The sequence below is a fragment of the Gouania willdenowi genome, chromosome 11, assembly GCF_900634775.1.
Source record: "Gouania willdenowi chromosome 11, fGouWil2.1, whole genome shotgun sequence".
Taxonomy (NCBI): Eukaryota; Metazoa; Chordata; class Actinopteri; order Blenniiformes; family Gobiesocidae; genus Gouania; species Gouania willdenowi.
The window spans coordinates 938,872-961,858 of record NC_041054.1 but is presented as its reverse complement, the minus strand read 5'-3'; the positions used below and the strand labels follow the sequence as shown (position 1 = coordinate 961,858).

Below are 22,987 nucleotides of genomic sequence, written 5' to 3'. Positions count from 1 at the left end.
ACCACAAAACAACAAAAACACGCAAAAATGACTTAAACACAAAATGATATACAAAATAACAGTAAAATATAAAAAAATGACTACAAAAAAATACACAAAATTAGAGTAAAATATAATATACACACAAAACAACAATGATAAATGACAACGAAAACACACAAAATGATTTAAAAAAACAAACAAACACTTTGTTCTTTCTTGTATTAAAGCTCAGATTGGTCATTATTCTAAATGCTGACATGGTTATTGATAATGTGGCCCTTGGATCAGATAGATAGATAGATACTGTAGATAGATAGATACTGTAGATAGATAAATACTTTATTGATCCCAAAGGAAATTGTGCAGCAGTCTGTTGCTCACATTCACACAAACAGAGCAGGATCTACATTATTAAGAAGTTAAAAACACATAAAAAAGCAATAAATACATAAGTGAAGTGAATGTTCAAGACATTTCCCTCTCTCTCTCCTCCTCCTCCCTGAAGTGGTTCCGTTATAAAACATGAGGAACAAATGAGATCAGACCTGCTCTAAGCCTGGAGGCGGAGCCAAAGCCAGTTAAAGAGCTGATCGTGTACTGGGAGCCTCCCACAGTGGGAGCCTGGTCCTGAAGTGAGGACGTACAGTACATATTAATGAGAGCAGCACCGTCTCACATAATATTGAAGACACTTTAGTTTAGGGAAAACATTCCAAGCCAATCACAGCAGCCCTATAATGTTTACACAGAAAACATGCGATCATATCTGATCTGAGGGTCACATGACCAACATTCATGTCAACATTTAGAACAATCATCAATATGAGCTTTAATACAGTGTGTTTTTCTGTCACTTTGTGAACTTATGTTGTCATTTTGTGTATTGTTGAAGTCATTTGATGCACTTTTGTTGCCATTTTTTGTATATTTATGTTGTTTTGTAGGTTTTTGAAGTTATTTTCTACAGGGATGTTGTCATTTTGTTTACTTTAACGTCATTTTGTGTTGTTTGAAATCATTTTTGTACTTCTGTTGTCGTTTTGTGTTTTTGAAATATTTTCTAAACATTCAGGAAAAGTTAAAGATGCTGCTGTAAACCTCTTATTTACAGAAAGACAATAAAAACAGTTATGACCCGAAAAATAATCTATGACCGCAGGAGGCGACAGTTCCAACTCTGTGGTTTAGTCGTGGACAAAGAAGCAGAGAAGAAGAGCTCTCCTAAGGGATCTTTACTCTCCCTTAAACAGTGCGCTGACACGCTCTGGTGGCTGAAGTTAGCAAGTATAACACGGACTGTTGAAGGACTCCCAACCTAAAAGGACTTCTATCCTCAGGGTATGTGCGTCTTTATCCTCTTTCCGTAAACAAAAGAAATTTACATCCACATCTTTAACTTTTCCTGATTATTTAGAGAAACTAAAAGCAGCACAAGTTGTTGTTTTGACAGAAAAATCTGCTAAATGATCAAGATGGAGGAACACAGGCTCTAAAACTGTAACGTAGTTCCATTTTTAAAAGTGAATAAAACTAATACGGTCCATAATAATGTGGTTTATTAGTCATAGATCTACTAACAAGGACATTTCAAAGATTTTAGGCCACATTTGTAAGAAGAGTGAAGGATGCCTTTAAGGCTAGCATGAGCTAAGCTAAGCTAACAGTTTGTCCATCATATCGACCTCTACAGCGTGAGTTTAAAGTGCTTTTTATTGCATCTGCAGCTTCTGAATTCCCACTAGTAAAGCTAACATGAAAGTATTTCTGTTGAGCTTCTCTGTGGTTTTTTTTTATTCTTTACACTGAGTAGTTTATGCATCGTCTCTCTCTCATCCCTGAGTGGGACGGAGCTGCTGCTGCATCATGTTGGTGCTGCTGCAGCAGCTTCAGTGTGTCGCATACAGCAGCAGCAGCAGCAGCAGCAGCAGCAGCAGCAGACCAAAGCCCTGTCCCACTCCGTGTGAACACACCACAACAACACAGAAGAGAACAAAAGCTTTTCACGTCACACAAACACACACAGAGAGAGGGGGAGGATTCTAATTATACTTCCACCCTAGGCTTGAACTTCCACCTTCTCCACTAAAGCATTGAGGGAGAAACACAGCGTTCCAGAGGGCAAAGGATAGAACTTTGAGTAAAAAGTGAAGGAAGCACCTTTGAGGGAGCTGATCTCATGCTGGATGCAGCGTGATGGATCCATGATGCTCGTCCTCCTCCTCACCAACGTCTGACGCTAGAAATGTGAGCTCTGCAGGTGCCTCAGCTTCCACCATCGCTCCCTGTGCTGCAGCAGTGAAACCCAGTCACACACTAACCCTGGCATGCAGTGAGAAACAGGCTCAGAGCACCACCTCCTCCTCGTCCTCCTCCTCCACCTCCTCCTCCTCCACCTCCTCCTCCATGTGTGGCGTCTCATCCTAAAGGTGTTTCTCAGCACAAACATGATTCAATCTCTCACTAGGGTGAGGAGCTCAGAGTAGAGCTGCTCAGGAGGTGTAACATAGTCTGACTCTACGCTCATCAGGCCAACAGACAAAATGATTCCTAAAATACACAAAATAGCTCCAATAATGCACAAAAATGACAACATAATAAACAAAATTATTGTAAAATATACCAAGTGAAAAATGAACCTCAATAACACACAAAATGATTCCAGAAACACAGAAATTACAAAAAAACATCACCTGCAAAGTACATGCACAACAAGACTCCCCAAAAACAGAAAATTACAGAAAAAAACACAAAAGGAAACAAAAAAAATGTACAAAATGACTCCAAAAACACACAGAAATGACAACAATAATAAACAAAATGATTGTAAAATATACAAAAAACTATGACTCCAATAACGCACAAAAATTACAATATAGTAAACAAAACACAAAATCACAAAAGGAAACAAAAATGCAAAAATAAATGTAAAATTAAACAAAATTAATTTAAAAATATACATAAATAATAATAATAATAATAATACATAAATATACACAAAAAGAAAACAAAAATATTCGAAACTACAAAATTAGACATGAAATTATTAATAGTTTGCCTTAAAGACAGAAAACAAGCCCAGGTTAAATACACAGGCTTTTATTTGTATTTACGAACAACAACTTCCTGTCACACCTGATAAACGTAAAGCTGACCAACAACAAACAAAAACTACTGTATGTACGGTGTGTGTGTTTTATGAACACTCAGGGTCATGTGATCAGATCAATGATGTAGGAAAGCGTTTCCTGTATTTATGTAAATCCTCAGTGCAGATTAAAAGTAGGGCTGTAGCGATCCAATCAAATCACACCATTGATCAACCACTTTCTTTTAATACATCAGTTATACTGTATATATACTGTATATATATTAGTATATTGTCTTATGAAAGCTGTGATATTAAACAGTGTATGGCAGTGTTTTTCAACTAGAAATGTCAAAACAAAATAAATACACAATTATTATTTTTCAAATATACATTACATGCAATAAATATTAAAAAAACTGTATCTATACTTAAACTCTGGTTCAAATAACATTATGAATGTAACAGTATAAAAATATCTGTTGTTACGGAAGCAGATTAGGGACAATTTTGATGGAGAAAATTATTTTGGGAAAATCAAAGAACAAAGTTGAAATTTTGAGAATAAAGTTTAAATGTAATGTCGAGATTAAAGACGAGATTAAAAGAAAATATTTTCTTTAGGACAAAACAGAATCTGCACCATTTCAGGTATGAAATTAAACTCCTAATCTAATGCATTATTATTATTATTATTATTATGTTCAATATGCTGGTCAATTTATTTTATGTAACGTACATACAGTATGTGCAGCTTATCCCCCTTCGTCGTCATCTTTGAAATCATGCGTGTGTTCAAAGTGCATGCTGGGAAATATAGCTGGCGGAGTACGCACAAGTCTCCTCTGATGCATGCTGGGTAAAAGGGGCGGAGCAAGTTCTCATCCGGGGTTTTACAGTGGACTTGCTGAGAAGTCAAAAACCTTGGTGTTCTGATTGACTCAGATCTGACATTCAGCATCAGATCAAATCTATCACAAAAACATCTTCTACCACCTAAAGAACATCTCCAGAGTGAAAGGTTTAATGACTCAGAAAGATCAGGAGAAACTGGTCCATGCTTTTATCTCCAGCAGACTGGACTATTGTAATGGTCTTCATCAAACATCTACAGCTGGTTCAGAACGCTGCAGCTCAGGTCTGAACCATTAGTCCAGTTTTAAAGTCTTTACACTGGCTCCCAGTCAGCCTCAGAGGAGACCGTAAAGTTCTGCTGCTGGTTATAAATGTGTGAATGGGTTTGGTCCAGAATACATCAGTGAGATGTTAGTCAGGTCTGAACCCAGCAGGTCTCTCAGATCTATGGACACAGGTCAGATAGTGGAGACCAGAGCTCACAGTAACCATGGTGATGCTGTGTTTAGTTGTTATGCTGCAAAGAAGTGGAACAAACTGCAGCAGAGCTGAAGTCAGCATCACATGTGAACATTTTTAAATCACATGTATCTGTATCTGGCAACGCGGCTGGTGGCTGAGTGGTTGCCACATCCTGGGAGGAGTCTGGTTCCTAATAAAATGCTCAGTGGGCAGACGACTACTTAAATAGATAAAAGCTTTTAGATGATACATGTGATTTCCATTGTAATAAATAAGACTCGGGAACAAACAGATTCAAACGTGTGTGAGAAACAGAATCCACCTTGTGTGTGAAATGTTGCACAGCATCAGCATCAGCAGGAATATCATATGTAACACGGAGCTGCTGAATTCAACATTATCCTGATTCTCAGTCACTCAGTCATCGTCTAGTGTGAGAAAAACACAAATAAAGCAGCACAACATCTCCATCACACACATAATGGGACATGTGACGCTGCTGGGAGTGATGAATTATTGATGGATGCTGTCGGACTCATGACGGATGCACATCCAGGCCCAGGCTGGGAGATGCATCACTGTATTAAAAGGTATCAGAGCAAACAGCCACGCCTCCACTCACAACAGTTCCTCCTCTAAAGGTTGGAGAACCTCTAAACTCCTCCATCTGCTCCAACAGCAGCAAAAGGAAAACGTGTCCAACTGCTGCAAAAACACAGATTATAGACACTCCCATTTTACACAATTAACAAAAAAACGTGAAATAAAGAAAACAATCACTAGCTGTGTTTCCATTGCAGTTTTTAGCAAAATAAAAGCAATATTTACAAATGTCGACACAGTATAATTTCCCTTTGAACATGTTTCTATCACACGGAGACGGACGCTCCGAACCTCCTCAGAACATTCCGTCTAATGTGGCACTAATCATTTTTAAGTATAATGCTAATAAATGTCTTGGTCTCCTCTTTTGTCAACATTTACCGTACCATGTTTTCTCAGAGAGAAGTGGTCATGTGACCAGGTACGTCACGCCACCTTATGGAAAAAAAACGTCTGAAAAACCTCCTCATGAAAGCCTTAAAGCGTTTTAATTTTATTATATAGAGTTTATCACAGACACTCAAAGCACTTTTACATTAATGTGCATTATTCTTTCACTCCACACGTGGTGGTGGTAAGCTACTGTTGTAGCCACAGCTGCCCTTAGGCAGACTGACAGAGGCGAGGCTGCCATAGTGCGCCATCGGTTCCTCCGACCACCACCAACACCCACTCACACACCACATTCATACTAGGCAGCGTGTGTAAAGTGCCTTGCCCAAGGACACAATGACTTGGATATAGCGGGATTCGAACCCCCAACCCTTCGGTTAGTGGACGCCCCACTCTACCACTGAGCCAGAAAAGTGATATTTAAATTTTTATTTTAGAAAATTTTTATTTTTTATTCTTACGATCCAACTACGTTCAATCTGTGCTCGGCTAGTTTGATCTAACATCGTTTTAAAAGGTAATCAATCGACTGCATCGATGAATGGAAATAATGCATTGGATTTAAAGAGATCCTCACCTGTTTTTTTTTATAAATGTGGCCTAAAATCTTTTAAACATCCTCATTAATAGATGTACGCGTAATAAAACACATAATTACTACTTTGCTTTTGGTTAAAGATGTAAAATAATCTATGATCGCAGAGGGTTGTCAGTTCCAACTCTGTGGTTTGGTAGTCTTCAACAGTCTGTTTATTCTACATACTGCAGCTTTAACGTTACAAAGTCGTCCTATTGTTTGGATTATAATACAATAAATAGTAAAGAGGAAGTAAATTCAATTACATTGTGAATTCCACTGAGTGGCGTTTGTGTGTCCCAGCAACCGTTCTGGACCACAGCGTGAGAACCGCAGCAAAGTGTCACATCGGTCTGAAGGCTCACCCAACCTCACCCTGAGGTGAGGTGAGACCCCCCCACCCACTCATCAGTGACATCAAACTCCATGTGCAGTTGTTGGAGCTCATCTGCACACGCTCACAAACACACGGAGAGAGAACGAGAGTCAGCCTCTAAAAATACTCACTTTACTGCAGACACACCCTGACGCACACACGCGCACACGCGCACACACACGCACGCACACACACACACACACACACACACACACACACACACACACACACACACACACACACACACACACACACACACACACACACACACACACACACACACACACACACACACACACACACACACACACACACACACACACACACACACACACACACACACACACCCCCTGACACACACACCCTGACACACACAACTACCTCTTCTGCCACACAGGAACTTTATTTACAGTAGTGTCTCCAGGAATAAGATATCTTAAGTGATAATGATCCCATGGTTTGATAGAGAAAGTTGTCGTTTTGTTTTTAATATATGTATAAAATATGACACGTTAATTGTCAGTAATGAACTCCATGCTCTGGTATCGTAGTTACGGACTCTGTTATCTTGTTTACAGACTGTTTCCATAGTTTGATACTCCGTAACTATAGTAACAGATTCTGTAACTGTAGTAACAGACTCATATTCCATTTTACGGACTGTTTGCTTAGTTACAAACTCAGTTTCTATAGTTTCCGACAGTTTCCACAAGATTACTACAGTTACAGAATCTGTTACTATAGTTACGGGCTCTTTTTCCTCAGTTACAGACTATTTGCTTAGTTACGGACTCCGTTTCTATAGTTACCGACCCCAGGTAATCTGTTACTAGAGTTAAAGAATTTGTTACTATGGTTACGGAATCTTTTTCCTTAGTTATAGACTTTTTTTTGCTTCGTTACAGACTCCGTTGCCATAGTTACCAACAGTTTCCATAGTTAGGTAATCTGTTACTATAGTTACAGACTCTTTCCCTGGCTATGGATTCTGTCACCATAGTTACCTACTGTTGACATAGTTACTGAGAGTTTCCATAGTTAGGTACTCCGTTATTACAGGTGCCAAATCTGTTACCATAGTTACGAACTCTGGCCATGGATGAGGCTACGCTAATGCCATGTTGCGGAAATCCTGTCTTGTATAATTAAGAGATACAGACATGGAACTCAAATTATGTGCAATCTGTGTGTGTGTGTGTGTGTGTGTAGAGACTATTTTTAAATCAGATCGAGTTGCAGGAAACTGATCCACGTTGAGTCCTGGAAGTGGACTGAGGAAAGAACTCAGAGCTAGTTTTAACTTGAAGCTTTGATAGTATTTATAATACACACAAACGCACACACTTCACACTTTGAGACTTGTTGTTGTCAGGCCAGAGTGTGAGTCCCAGGCTACACCTGCATGCCTTAATGTTGTGAGTTTGCAGCTTCTCGCTCCGCTTGCTATTGCACTGTCCCTTTGATGGACCTGTGTGGTTGTTTCCTGTCCTTTGTCTCACCTTTGACTTTAGTCGTAGGTAAAACAAACAATGGTTGTGTTGAAGATGTGTTTCATAGGAAGCGTGACGTCATAGACTGACTTCAGCAAACACAAACGATGAGCTACAGACGCGCTGACAGTAGTTACAGTTTATCTGGTGGCGCCTTTGTTTGCTCAGCTTCCACTTTAAACTGTGAGCTTCTCCTTTAAATCAAGTTTTTATGACCTTAAATTATACCTTTGGCTGTTTTTGGTCTTTCAGTCACAGCTTCTGTTTGGGGCTTTTTTTCAGCTGCATGGACCAATATTTTCTTATTCTAATGTAAAAATCCACTGCTCGTTTAACACAGACATGGAATATCACATGTATTTAGTATTAATGTGACAAATACTTTCATTTTATTTATCTTATTTATTTAGGGCCAATTTTGATGGAGAAAAACTTTTATAGCCTTCCCTATTGAGAATTGGCTTCATATTTGATGTAAATCTCTAGGTTTTTCTACAGATTTATGTTTTTAAAACAATTTATTTTCACTCAGTATCACATATTTCCAAAATGTCACATCATCTGTAACCACTAAGGGTCCTACTTCAATCTGAACAACACAAATTAGCCATGTAGGTCATGTAGAGATTAGAAAAACTTTGTTATGTGTATGTGATCTTTAGAGAAAGGAGGTCTCTTTGATGCTTCTCAGGTTTGAACAACTACAGAGTAACTTTTCTCTATTCCAACACTACTAATGACAGAAAATGAGGTAAAGGTGCTGAGCTTATTCCAGCTACTGTAGAGTGTACATCCAATGACGTGTCATGCTAAGAGTCTTTCACACCACAGTGAAACTGCAACTCCATCCTATGCTTTTCCCAAACGGCCTCTCATTGAGTTAAATGTCAGGAGTTATCTAAGTTTGTGCCTGAACCAGAATAACTCCAGGGCTGACAGATTGCGTTCCCAGGACTGATTTGCGGTGCGTATTTAAAGCGGAGGGAGCGGCAAATTTCACATCAATCTATTCTGTTGTGTTACTATTCTGATACACACACCAACATCAGACACACAGAAATACACGCCTTGATAGGAAGTATCAGTTCAACATTCAATATCGTACTATAAAGATGTGCTTGCGTATTTTCTTTTAAAAATCGCAGTAAAATACACAAATGTAAAACACAACACAACATTTCCGGTGTTTTCACAGATTGAAAGTTGTGCCAAAAACAATCCTGGATGTTGATTTTGTGCCAAATACCCAAAATATAAAATTTACCGTCACATCACAGGGAACGACATAAACCAGGGGGTCAAACTCATTTTAGTTCAGGGGCCAAATACGGATGAGTTTGATCTCAAGTGGGCCGCAGTTCATAGGTTGGGGAAATAAGAACAATTCTGACTTAATTTTGTGCTAGTTTTCAGTATTAGTTCAATTAAATTTTAAAATTCTTGAATTTGTGACCAATTTTTGGTTAATTTTGTGTAATTTGTGGAAATATTGAGAGTTCTTTCCAAACGTTTGCAAAGTTAAAAATGACAAAACAAAGGAAACATGCAAGCGCTTTAAAAATATTGTCAAGTTTAATTAAATGAGTGATTTTTAGATACAGTAACTACAACTGGATTATTTGGTCATTTACACAATAGTATATATTTAGTCATCATTTTTACTTTCTAACCCTAAGGGCCAGATTTGGCCCCCGGGCCTTGAGTTTCTAGGGTTAAAGGTCAGACTTTGTTTCAGAGAGAAATGAACAAAAGTTTAACTGCACTTTTTTAATTAGATTTTTTATATATATATATATATATATATATATATGGAAGTAAAATCAAGCTAAAGTAATTTTTTACTCTTGTATTTTCATGCACAGCTGGAGAGAAAGTATTGGAATAAAAATGCACCGTCATTTCAGCTTCTTTTCCACCAAAACAAAAGCCCAACAAACAAAATAAACAGCAGTGATAGTTTTACTGCTGCATCACAGACATTTAGTGCTTTTTAATAATCCTACTTTTTAAAGACCTTTTCCACACGTCCACAACTTATTTGTAACTTATTTCAACACATTTTTACTTAATAAAACTTTTATCAACATTGTTTTCTTCTTTATTTATTAACTCATTCATTTTTGAAAAGTCAACAACAAAAAAAATGAAATAAAATTGTATCTAAACTTGCAAAAACTCCAATTCCAATTATTATTATTTCTACATTTTCTCCCCACTTATTTAATTATTCTTCAGCTTATTTTCACTCATTTTAACTTATTTCAAAGTTTTTCAAATTTTTGAAACTTATTCTAACTTCTTTACTACTTTTTTTCAGTGTTTTTTGACTTTATTTAAAATTTTGGTAAAAAGATTTGTAACTTATTCCTACTCATTTTAACTTCTCATTTTTTAATCAAATTCCATTATGTTTTAACTTATTCTATTGCATTGTTTTCTAGTTACAAATGTTATAAATTGCAAATGCAAATAATTCTATAAAAGTAAGTGACTGTTAAATGATCTCAAACCCTGTGATTTCATAATGTGATAAAACTCTTGCTTGAATATTTCTGAGCTCAGCCTGTGAGGCTGAAATAAACAGTGTCAGGTTAGCATTAGCTGATATGCTAACATGTAGCTTCTCATGTGGCTGCAGCTGTTATAGTGGAGGGTTCTACTGCACTTGTTCTGTCTGGTACCATCCACTTTAATACATTTATGAAGCATGAAATGATCCTGGATGTTGATGTGCAGACACGCCCACTTCTCTCTCCACTTCCTGTTCTGACATCATTTAAAACCCAGTTATCACAGCAGTTTACCTTTGTATTTCTCCCTGACGTTCTCAAAGGCCTGGATGTAGTCCTGTTCCTCAGGCAGACGCTGACCAGGGTCACACATGGACATGTCTGACAGACTTTAGTGTGAGAGGACCCCCAACCCCAGATTTAACACTCTCCCCCAGCCCAGTGGTCCCCTCAAACTGGAGATTTACCCTCCTCTGCTTGAAAAATACCCACACACACACACAGAAGATCCACCTCTTAAAGAAACACACACACACAACCACACACTGTGTACAGCAGCTCCACCCACCCACCCACAAACACACCCACCCTCCCACCTCCATGGAAAACAAATGACGGGGTGGTTTAGGGTTATTCCAGTTCCTCTCACACAGACTCTCACATAGTTTTCCTTCATATTCACCAAAGTGAGGAAAACCAGGAAACACTAGAAAAACCACAACCACTAGACCAGCACCGAGCATGTGTACGGAAGAGGATTAGAGACAATTTTAAGGGAGAAATGTATTTTGGACAAATCAAGACTAAAGTCGAAATGTCAAGACTAAATTGGAAAAGACAAGAACATCAAAATGTCAAGAATAAAGTTGAAATTTTTAGAATAAAGTTGAAATGTCCACATTAAAGTTGAAATATGTTGAGATAAAAGTTTGAAAAAAATTAGATTAAAGTTTAAATTTTGAGATTAAAATTGAAATGTCAAGAATAAAATGCAAAATTTTCGAGAATAAAGTTGAAAATATAATGTTGAGATTAAAGTCGAAGATGAAAAAAAGTTGAAATTTTGAGATCAAAGTCAAAGTTTTTAGATCAAAGTCAAAGTGTCGACATCAAAGTCAAAATTTCCAGATTAAAGTTGAAATATAATGTTGAGAATAAAGTAAAAATTTTGAGATTCAAGTAAAAAAAAAAATTAGAATTAAGTTGAAATTTATTGATTAAAGTTGAAAAAAAAAACTTGATTAAAGTCAAAATTTTGAGAATAAAGTTGAAAACATAATGTTGAAACTGAAGTCAAAAATTCAAGGTCAAAGTTGAAATTTTGAGATCAAAGTCGATATGTCGAGATTAAAGTCAAAATTTCCAGATTAAAGATAAAATTTAATGTTGAGAATAAAGTAGAAATTTTGAAAATAAACTGAAAAAACCATATCGTGATAATAGTTGAAGGTTTACAACGCTGTGTTCATGAGCTAAAAGAGAAATAACAAGAATAATAAGAACTTTAAAGTATAGTTTAACACAATAATCAATACATGGCCACAATCTGCTGTTTGTTGTATATAGTGAATTGGCCCTCGTCAGCTTCCGTAGATTTGACTTTATTAGCACACCATTGACTTTTATCTCAATATTGTATTTTGAGGTAATTTTTGAAATTTCGACATATTTCAATTTATATCTCGACATTTTGACTTTATTCTTGATTTTCCCAAAAATATTTTTTCCATCTAAATTGTCCCTAATCCGCCTCCGTAGATGTGAACGATCGGAGCTGATGCAGGAAAATGTATTTGATGTTGGGAGAGTGTGTGTGTGTGTGTGTGTGTAGTGAACATGTCTATCACTAGTGAACAGCAGCCATAGATAAACACAGGATCATAATAACTCAGCTATCTTTAGCTCTGCTCTGTGGAACAGATTAAACTCACTGTGAACGTGGATTTATATCATATTTATGAGTTTTGTTTTATAGAAATTCAGAGTTATTAGGTTAGATTGGGGGTGGGGGGGAATTAAGAAACAGACTTAATATTTATTTTTTATTTTTTATTTTTATCTAGGACTAGTTTTTTAGACTTCAGGTTTTGATTCCAGAATTCTCAGTTTAGTTTTTATAGAAATGTTAGATTAAATCTAGAGATTGCTTGTTGGAAAACTGAAGGAAAAACTTGCCACATTTTTATTTTGTAAAACTTATCAACATTTTATTTACTTTTTTTTTTTAAATCAATAATTATTATTTTTTTTTATTTAATACAAACTTTCCAATTTTATTTCAAATTAAATTAACATGTTTCTGCTCCTGTGAGTTTCATCCCAAATCATTTTTCTTACGTTTTAATTTGGGTTCTTATTTTTTTAATTATTGGGATTTATGAAATAAATGCTGGAAATTCTGAGCATAAAAGGCTGAATTGTAAGACTGAAGATCAAAGCCTGATCAATAAAACCAAATTCCAAGAAAAATGTCAGAAACACACAGAAGCTGACGAATAGACCGCATGTAACAGGTTTCATCAAACTCTACTTTGAGCTCCTCACCCTGTGGAAGAAGCTCCTTTCAGCTGCTTCTAACTACAGATAACTCACACGTTACTCCTCCACAAACATCCAGAGACGTCCTACCTGCGATCCTGATCACGGCCCTGTCTGCGGGGTCCAGGACGAAGGGGTCCCCAGAGGCCGACTTGGAGCGTTTCATGCGATGGTGCTTGGGAAGGTTCCAGGGAAGCGTGTCTCCAGGTGATGGAGAGTAGCTGATGGAGCTCAGGTCACTGGAGCTCTCCTCAGACGCTGCCCGGACCAGAGGCCTCCTCCTGGGCCGCTCCTTCACCTCCATCGTCTGCACACGAGGAGGAAGAAGAAGAAAAGAGGTTTGATTTCTATAGAAAATCTGATTTTTGATTCAGTTTTTACCAGGCAAAGCAAAATGATCAGGGTTAGGGTTCTACCAGACTTAAAAAAAAAAAAAACAAAACACCCTCACTTTGTTCTTGTTGTTGTTGTTGTTGCGTACACGAGTTCAAATCACTACTCCTGTTATTTGTGAACAGATCAGGTTGATATTATGTAGATATTATCTATAGATGTGTACGCATCAATGCTAGGAGCTCAATTTTTGATTTGGGGTCCTCATTTATTTGCAAGTCAAATACCATCTTCATAGATCTTGTAATTGAACAGCTTTGAGGACAGATGACTATAGTAAAATAATAATAATAATAATAATAATAAAAGCAAGGCAAATGTATTTGTGCAGCACATTTCATACACAATAAAATTCAATGTGCTGATGCTGGTTCATGTGGATTTGTTATTTTTTATTAAGAACTTTATATTTTGATAGCACTGTGTGATGACTATTGCTGTAATTTGAGCTGTGTGTAAATAAAGTTGAATTGAACTGAATGTGAAAACAGAGCACAACGTGTGTGTGTGTTCAGACCAAAGCAATAGAGTGTCAGAGCCTTAAACAATAGAGAAATAAAATAAATCTCTCTCAGCCACAACACAATACGTGATGTTAAAAGCGTTTAAAGGAACACAAGAAGAGATGCTTTTATTTTGAAAAGGGGATGTTGATTTTTAGCCAGGACGATTTTACGTACATAGTATACAGTATACTATACAGTATGTACTCATTGAGTTTATAGAGTGTAGTATGTTATTGTGACCTTTCCCACACAGCCTAAGACTCATATTGTTTCTAAAAGTGTATAAATAAGTTAATTAGAACCACAGTAATTCATACTATTGAATCGCACAATGTAAATTACAATATGAATCAAATTAACACCCAAGTATTGTGTGTGTGTGTGTGTGTAGAGGCGGTTTGATGTAACATTCTGCTGCACTGACCTACGTCACACACTCAGCTTCATTTTTTGCTGAGTCATCATTGCTCTCTCCACACAGCAGCTCATCTCTATATTTACCTACTTTCACTACGTCCTGTATTTATTTATGTCTGCTGCAGTGTTTTTATTTCATTTATTTAACATGGACACTTTTTCTGTTTAACGTTCGCAGCAAAATATGGTGAAGTTTATGACATTAGGAGCTGTTAGAGTTCTTTTTTAAGGTCTGTTTTTTGTTTTTTTTGCTAGAAATCAAAGAAAATTACTCTTAAACATATTTTAATCTTGAAACAAATAATAAAAAATATATTCAAAGATGAATATCTTCAGAAATTAGATACAAAACACCTCTGTCTAGTGAATAGACGCCTCCTGTTGTTGAAACTACTGAATCTCCTTCAAAATAAAAGCACAGGATGTCTTTTAAACCTTTTTTTGGTCAAAACAAATGTCTACGTCCCACTGAAAACAAGCCCAATGACCTACTTCAAGGTCCCGACCCACCAGGTGAGAACCCGTGGTTTACAGCAGGCTAATGCTAAAGGCTAAAGGATTAAAAACAGCTTTAAACTGTGCAGTGGATCAGGTGGTAGAGTCGTTCTGATCAAACTAAAAGCTGCAGGACTGCAGCTCTCCAGGACCACGTTTAGCCTCATGTACGGGACGCTGAATGTAAAAACTATATTTTGAACATTTTTCTTTCATTTGAGACAGAAACTCATGTAAAACAGCATGTTTTAAATATTGTTAAAATGTGTGCACGTGAAAAATAAATCTAAATGTAAATGTTGAATCTAAATGTAAAATCAGTCGCGAAGTGTAAAGCTTAATGTTTAGAAATTATGCAAAGTGGGCAGGTCAGTGCTGGTCCATCACTTTGTATCATTTGTAAACATGTAGAGTTACACATGGAGGCCGATTTAACATTAATATTTAAATTTAACATTTAGATTTACATTAACATTTATACTTCACATTTTTAACAATGATAGAGAACATGCAGTTAAACATTATTTTTTGTCTGAAATGAAAGAAAATGAGCTAAAATATGAAATGATGACCTAGTTTGTACATTCTGTGTCCCATAGTCCTGGTCCTGGTCCTGCAGAGCCACACCTGGAGGATGAAGGAGGACCTGCAGAGGTTCTCCTCTTCCTCATCCTCCTCTTCCTCTGCACCATGTGCAGTGCGTCACATCATCAACAGCCTGTCGTACTCACACAGAGGATATCCACAGCTGTAGCTACGACCTGATCGGATCTCCTCAAAGTTACAGCTGCTCTGCCATCATCTTCATCCTCTTCTTCCTCCGCAGCAGAAGTCGCGCATGCGTCCTGCAGTAAATAAAGCGGACGCGGGGACTCTCACAGCGCGAATAATCCGCTCTGTAATCGGATCCAGGAGGAGAAGGAGCAGCAGCGCGTGTTTCCTGGAGCTGCAGCAGCGCGAGGAGGATGATGATGATGATGATGATGATGATGATGATGTTTCTGTCACAGCCTGGACATGTGATGGATCCCTCCGCCGCTACTGGGACTTTTTTCACTGTCACTGCAGATTTCACCACTTTATGAGTTTGATTATCATTTATTGGTATTTCTCACGGGCGTTACTAAAGGGTGGCCAAAGGAGGCCAGACATAATCTATGTTTTTTTTTTCTCGTAAAAATTTGTCAACGTTAAATATTAAATCTAAATGCTAAATAGGCCTATAAATGTTACATGTACATATAAATGTTCAATCTAAATGCTACATATAAATATTCAATCTAAATGATAAACTTTACATATAAATGGTAAGTGTAAATATAAATGTTAAATCTGAATGCTAAATATAAATGTTACATTTAAATACAAATGTTCAATATAAATGCTAAATATAAATGTTACATGTAAATATAAATGTTCAAACTAAACAATAAATGTTAAATATAAATGGCAAATTTAAATCTTAAATGTTAAATTCTTAATATTAAACATTAAAGCTTGTTCCAGTTTTTCAGAATCACAGGGGTAATTTTAATTTAATTTTAATAATATTAGCATTAGGCTACAGCCTTTTGACGCTCACATTAACTTTGAATTAAACTTGAAACTGATTTTATTTATTGTTTGGGACCATTTTTGGCTTTTTTTTTGGTGACACAGAAACTGTGTGAGGACATGATGAGGACTTTTAGATGATGATGATGATGAAGGGTTTCCATCCTGTAAAGGAGGCCCCTCTCTCTCTCTATTCACAGGCTGTTACATAACAACCCACTGACTGTGTTTGTTGGAGGATTCCCTCAGCGTTCATCACTGAACATCTACATGATGATCCAGAAATAAAGCAGACATGAACAACTGGGGGCCACATGTGGCCTTTGGTCCAATTTTGATGTAAACGCACAAAAATACACAAAATGTACTCTGAAAACAATCAAAACTACAGGAAAATACCCATGAATGAGAGAAAATATATAAAAGCACAAACCCTTGTTCTGTCCTGTGTTAATGCTCATATTGGTGATTATTATTAATGCTAAATCACATTTTTGTGGCCCTCGCTGTGATTAAAGTTGCTCATCTCTGCACTGAGGGCAGAGTTTTAATTAGTTCATTAAATAATAAGGAAAATAAAAATAATAGTTTTGTAATGTCTTTAAATTATTATTCTTTTTCACATGAAAACACCATCACACAATCTCAAACAACCGTATTTTATACTTTAACTTCCTCAAATATAAATGTAGTTACAAAGAAATAAAGTAAAACAATTGTAATAATTAACTAAAAAAATAATAATAATTTTGTAGTATTTATTTATTTTATTTTATTTTTGTAATTAAAACACATCACACAATTTTAAAAACAACGTTATATAAATGTAGTTAAAAATACAGTAGAAAAATGTTCTATTTAGTAAATTAAATAATAAAAATTTTTTTTTTTTTTTTTTAAATTAAAACACCATCACACAATTTTCAAAAAACTGTTTTATAAATGTAGTTAAAAATACAGTGGAAAAATGTTATAATTAGTCAAATTATAAAAATAAAATAGATTTTTTTTCCTATTGTTATGATTTCTTTTTAATTTAAATGTCACACAATCTCAAAGAACCATATTCTATATTTTCACTTCCTCAAATATAAATGTAGTTAAAAAAAATACAGTGGAAATAATTAATAATTAAGTAGTTATTTGAATAATTAATTAAAAATCAAAATTTAAATTATATTTTTGTCATTTCTTTACATTTCCTAGATTTGTGACCAATTTCTACCTAATGAAGGAAAATATTATGTAAACTTTTGTAAGAATTTTGAGGGTTTTTTTGTCAACAGTTTAACATTAAAAATGACTGTAATCATGTGATAAAACATCAGGAAAACTATAAACGCCTGTAAATATTGTTGATTTTTATTTACACAATGATTCATGTTTAGCATTTCTCCTATGGGCCAAGTTAGATGCTCCAAAGGGCCGTATTTGGCCCCCAGGCCTTTAGTTTGACACACGTGTTGTCTCACCGTCTGTGCGGTTGGCGTCCCTTTCCCAGGACGCCTCTTCCTCTTCCTCAGGGCCGGACTGGAGGGCTGCTGTGGGGGGGCCACCACCACGTCCTTCTCCTTCGTCCTCCTCTTCCTCTGAAACAGGTGAAGACTGGAGGAGTTTGCATGTTCTCATGTTCTGTGGTTTCACACTAACTATGAGTGAACATGATTCACACGTTTGATACAAACGAGTCCAACACAAACAGCTGATGAATGAATCATCACCAGCTGTGAGAAAACACCTTCGTTACGACAGAGAGCAAAGCAAAGATCAATTAAATGTTCATTTTAAGTCCAAACAAACTAAATAACACAACATTTTAATGTTAGTTTTTCTTTTCATGACCAGTAGTTTATTGCTCTTTTGTCTTTTTCTGTATTTTTGTCAACAATTTGTGTGTTTTTTAGGCTCATTTTCTGTATTTTTCTGCTGTTTTGCGTATCGTTATGAACATTTTGTATGTTTTTAGGATCATATTCTGTATTTTTCAGTCGTTTCAAATATTTTTGTCAACATTTTGTGTATTTTTAGATTTGTTTTCTGTATTTTTCTGTCATTTTGCATATTTTTGTAAACATTTTATGTATTTTTAGTCATGTTCTGTATTTTTCAATCGTTTTGCTTATTGTTGTTAACATTTTGTGTAATTTTGGAGTCATTTCCTGTATTTTTCTGTCATTTTGTGTATTTTTGTTAACATTTTATGTGTTTTTAGAGTCATGATGTGTATTTTGGGGGCTGCACTAAAGACTGTCTCATGTCCGACCTTAATGAATGTTTTTACGTAACTTGCACTGACTGATGTACAGATCAGCTTTACGTTTTCACATATTATCTTACTTTATATGTGAATGAAAAGTTGATGATGAACTAAATGTGCATTTTATTCTGCAGTGTGGTATAAATACAGTATGTGTGGTTACACAATGATATAATGCTATGTGTGCAGCTCAGAGACCATCACTGGCCTCTTTGTTCTCCACTTGTTTCAGCAGAAGAAAAATAACCTCTAACTAACAGAGACACAAAGGACTTCCTCATGGAACCTCTTCAGAGAAACTCTACAATAATGACACTCTATCACACTCTATCACACACTGTCACACAGACGCACAACTTTCATCACAAAACACTGATTGTGTCTGATCTGATTTTATAACATGTCAACATTCAGAATAAAGAACAATCTGAGCATTAACACAGGAAACAACATTAATTATTTACTGAAAATCATTTCAAATCAAGACTAAAAACTGTTTCAAGTTGCTTTAAAATAAAATGCATTATTATTTAGTGTGTTTTGTGGCAATTTGTGTAATTTTCTGTCTTTTGTCAACTTTTTGTCATTTTGTGTGGTTTTACCAGATTTACAGCAGTATTTGTGAAGTTTGTGATATTTATATTTACTTTTTTCAGAAAAAAAATCGTCAATGTTAAATGTTAAAACTAAAAATTATATTTAAATCTAAATGTTGAATCTAAATGTTACATTTAAATATACATATTAAATCTAAATGCCAAATATTAAATCTAAAATGTAAGTATTAAATCTAAATGTTACATTTAAATATACATATTAAATCTACATCTAAATGTTAAATATTAAATATTAAATCTAAATATTAAATATTAAATATTAAATCTAAATGTAAATCTCACATTTAGATTAAAGATTTAAGGTTTCTTTTTACATTCAACATTTAAATATAAAATTTAAATGTAAAATGTATACCTAATATTTAGATTTAGATTTAATATTTATATTTACCATTGACATTTTTTTTTACAAGAAAAGTAAATATCACAAATTTCACAAATATTGCTGTAAATCTGGTTAAAAGTAACATTCACATAAGTTTTTTTTAAATTTCACGGGATTGTTTGTTTTTATCTACAGTTTTTACATGTTATTATTGCTACAAAAACAACCCTTTCACATCATATGTATATATACATAAATACTGTGTTTGTTTTCATGCAAAAAATAAAATAAAATAAAAACTGTTGTGTTGCATATTTAAATGTCAGTTTATTTTTTGGACCAATAACATAATGTGCTTTAGTTTCATCTTTTGGTTTATCTTTCAAACACCAATATTAAGATTTCCAGTAAGTGAGTGTTTGAGGCCCTTCAGAGGCAGAATCAGGAACTACAGGCACAACAGGAGGGACAAAATACTATTTAAATATATTTATAATTCAATATTCAAATAAAATAATGAGTCTTTATGGCAGATGTAGGCCCACGTGCAGACTTTGCTCTAAATTTTAAAGCACACAGTGATTTAATAAAACATTAAAAATGACCCAAAAAAAATTACAAACCAACAATGACAAGAAATATACACAAAAATGGCTGCAAAACTATAAGAATGCACTATATAAATACAAAAAACAACACCTAAAATGCACAAAAAGAGAGGAAACATTTCCAAAATGACACAAAACGACAACAAAAACAAGTCTTTATATTCATCGTCACATGCTTATTATTCTAAATACTGACATGAATGAAAGTAACGTAAGCTCTGCTTTATTTAGAATATATTCTAATAAAGTTTGTACAGTATATATGATGGAGCGTCTCACCTGTGTTACAACTTTAGTCTTTGACTGTTTCACCATCACTGTGAGGAAGAGGAAGGAGAAAAATCAGTGACGGGAGATTAAAATGATTATTTATTCATTTTTTAAATGGGACAATATGTATTAAATAAAACATGTTCATGTAAATACATGAGATAGTAGCCGTTAGCAGGATGGTGTTAGCATTAAACAAACATCAGTAATAGAATAAAACACACATCATTTTAAATAGAACAGGTACAACAACAACAACAACAACTGAGAACATTTTATGTGATATTTAGTGCACAGAGAACAATTATACATTGTTGATTGTAACATGCTAGTGCTAATTAAAGTGCTAAAATGCTAAAGTGCATGGTGCTAGCTGTCTGGAAGCTCAGGTCTTTATTATATTGCATATGAATATGAGTACATTACAGTACACACTACTTCCCTGATTATAAAGTGCTATGTTGGCTATAATATTGCACACAGATGCAGCTGTTTATATTGCACTACATAGATGCTTCATGTAATTACTATTTAACAAAAAATAGCAGACATACAGTAGATGTGTTTATGTATATAATAAAGTACAATAAAGTACCCCAAAAAAACTGAGCCCATTTGAAATAGAAACATTAAATACGTTTTATGTCTCCAAATTTGGACAGTGAAAATACTTTTCACCTGATGTTTTTAAAATGAAGTTGGTCGTCCAGAGTGACACAGAGATACTTAAATTCTTTAACAACTTACATTTTTTTACCAAAACATTTGGATCACTGCTGCTGGTCTTTACGTTTAGAGAAATACAAACAGTTTCTGAGGTGCTAATGTGTAGCTGAGAGCTATTATTAGTGATAAACATTACTCATGGCACATGTTCACTATTGGGCAGCTTGTTTACTGTTTTTTACATTAATATACAGAACTATGTCATCGGTGTACATTTGACAGATTATATTCGAGGAGCAACAACTCAGAAGATGATTGATAAACAGTAAAAAGCTGAGGGCCCAAGACTGATCCTTGTGGAACTCCATGGATGTTATCACGTGATGCTGATTTACGGTCATGAACCATTAACCTTTCTGCACATGTTTCTCATGCACCATCATCCAGCTGCTGCACGTTGACCTTGTGACATGAGAGGATCAGATCCATGTGTGTGTGCGTGTGTGCGTGTGTGTGTGTGTGTGTGGTGCCACAGAAAAAGCTCTGACTCTGAGAATGAATGAAACACAGTGATGAACTTAAAACCACAAACGATTCCACTGTGAATGTAATCTGACTACAAACGTGAGCCAATCACAGGCCTCGTCACGCCCACTGAGGCCCCACCTACCTTCGAGGTACCTCTCCAGGCAGGGTGAGGAGCTCTGGTTCCATCTGTAGAGGCAGAAGAACAGCAGCCACACCACCAGGGTGGCCAGAACCAGGGCCAGGACCCACAGGAGCCGGGCCACGGCCGGGTCAGACACGGCCCAGGCCGTCAGCGTGTCCATAGCTTTAGGTCCACCAGCCGTGAGTCCTGCTGTCACTGATGGAGAGCAGCTGTATAAGTGTGTGTGTGAGTGTGTGTGTGCAGGAGCCTCAGCCCACGTCAGCCCTGGAAAAGTGTGTGTAAAGAAAAACAGATGAGAGGAGTGGTTAGGAGCAGTTTGTCTTTGAGCCACTCCCAGAGCTCAACATCAGGACACACACACACACACACACACACACACACAGAAGCACATGCAGAAGGGTCAGAAATGCACCTCAGGCTCTTTCCACTCATCAGCCAGATGTGAACAGGAGTAATAACAGAGTGTGTGTGTGTGTGTGTGTGTGTGTGTGTGTGTGTGTGTGTGTGTGTGTGTGTGTGTGTGTGTGTGTGTGTGTGTGTGTGTGTGTGTGTGTGTGTGGAGGTGTAAAGAGTTCCGATATATTTACTCTAGTAAAAGTACAAGTAAGTCACACATAAAATACTCCAGTGCAAGACAAAAGTAACTCAATTAAATAGAACTCAATATAAAAGTTACTATAGTTACTTTCACCCCATGTTTATTGTTGGTAATAAATCTTGGTACGGGTCCCTTACATACAGTAAACATCTCATGTAGAAACTTAAGATTTTAAAAATAAAACACCAGTTTGGTGAAAAGCAAACTGGTGAAAATATAACTGGTTCAGTATGGAGCAGCGATTATAAAATATAAAGTTTAATGTATTTAACGTATGTGAATTTCTTTGTCACTTTTGACCAGATTTACAGCAATGTCTGCGAAAGTTGTAATATTTACTTTTCTCGTAGAAATATGTCGATTTTAAATCTAAATGTTTAAGAACACATCTAAATCTAAATGTTAAATCTAAATATTAAACGTTAACTCAAAATGTGGAGCACAACCAGCGGATAACGCTCATTCACATCAATGAGATTTTGATACTTCCGGTTAATTTACATATTAGCTAAACACTTTCTCCAGTAAAATTTAGATTTACATGAAACACTTAGATCTAATATTTAGATTTAACATTGACATTATATTTTTACAAGAAAGTAAATATCACAAATTTCACAAACATTGCTGTAAATCTGGTCAAAAGTAACATAAAAAAAAAATTCAGCTACAATTTTCAAACATGGTTTTCTGCTAAATGTTGCCGTTTATTTTAGAACGCACAACTTTACAATCGGCGT

At 35.6% G+C, this 22,987-nt stretch overlaps 1 protein-coding gene across 3 annotated transcripts in view; it reads right to left on the bottom strand.

Annotated features, from left to right (window-relative positions):
* The window catches only part of LOC114471770 (plectin-like), a 111,013-nt gene extending 89,189 nt beyond the window's left edge, over positions 1-21,824 (bottom strand). For all 3 annotated transcript variants that reach the window (XM_028460655.1, XM_028460656.1, XM_028460657.1), the window contains exons 1-4: positions 21,650-21,824; positions 20,323-20,360; positions 17,709-17,825; positions 12,962-13,178 (exon numbers count right to left, since the gene is read on the bottom strand). In XM_028460655.1, coding sequence (XP_028316456.1) covers positions 12,962-13,178; positions 17,709-17,825; positions 20,323-20,360; positions 21,650-21,809 — 532 coding nt within the window. In that variant the 5' untranslated portion in view covers positions 21,810-21,824. The remainder of the gene's footprint in view (positions 1-12,961; positions 13,179-17,708; positions 17,826-20,322; positions 20,361-21,649) is intronic.
* Between the last annotated feature and the right edge of the window lie 1,163 nt (positions 21,825-22,987).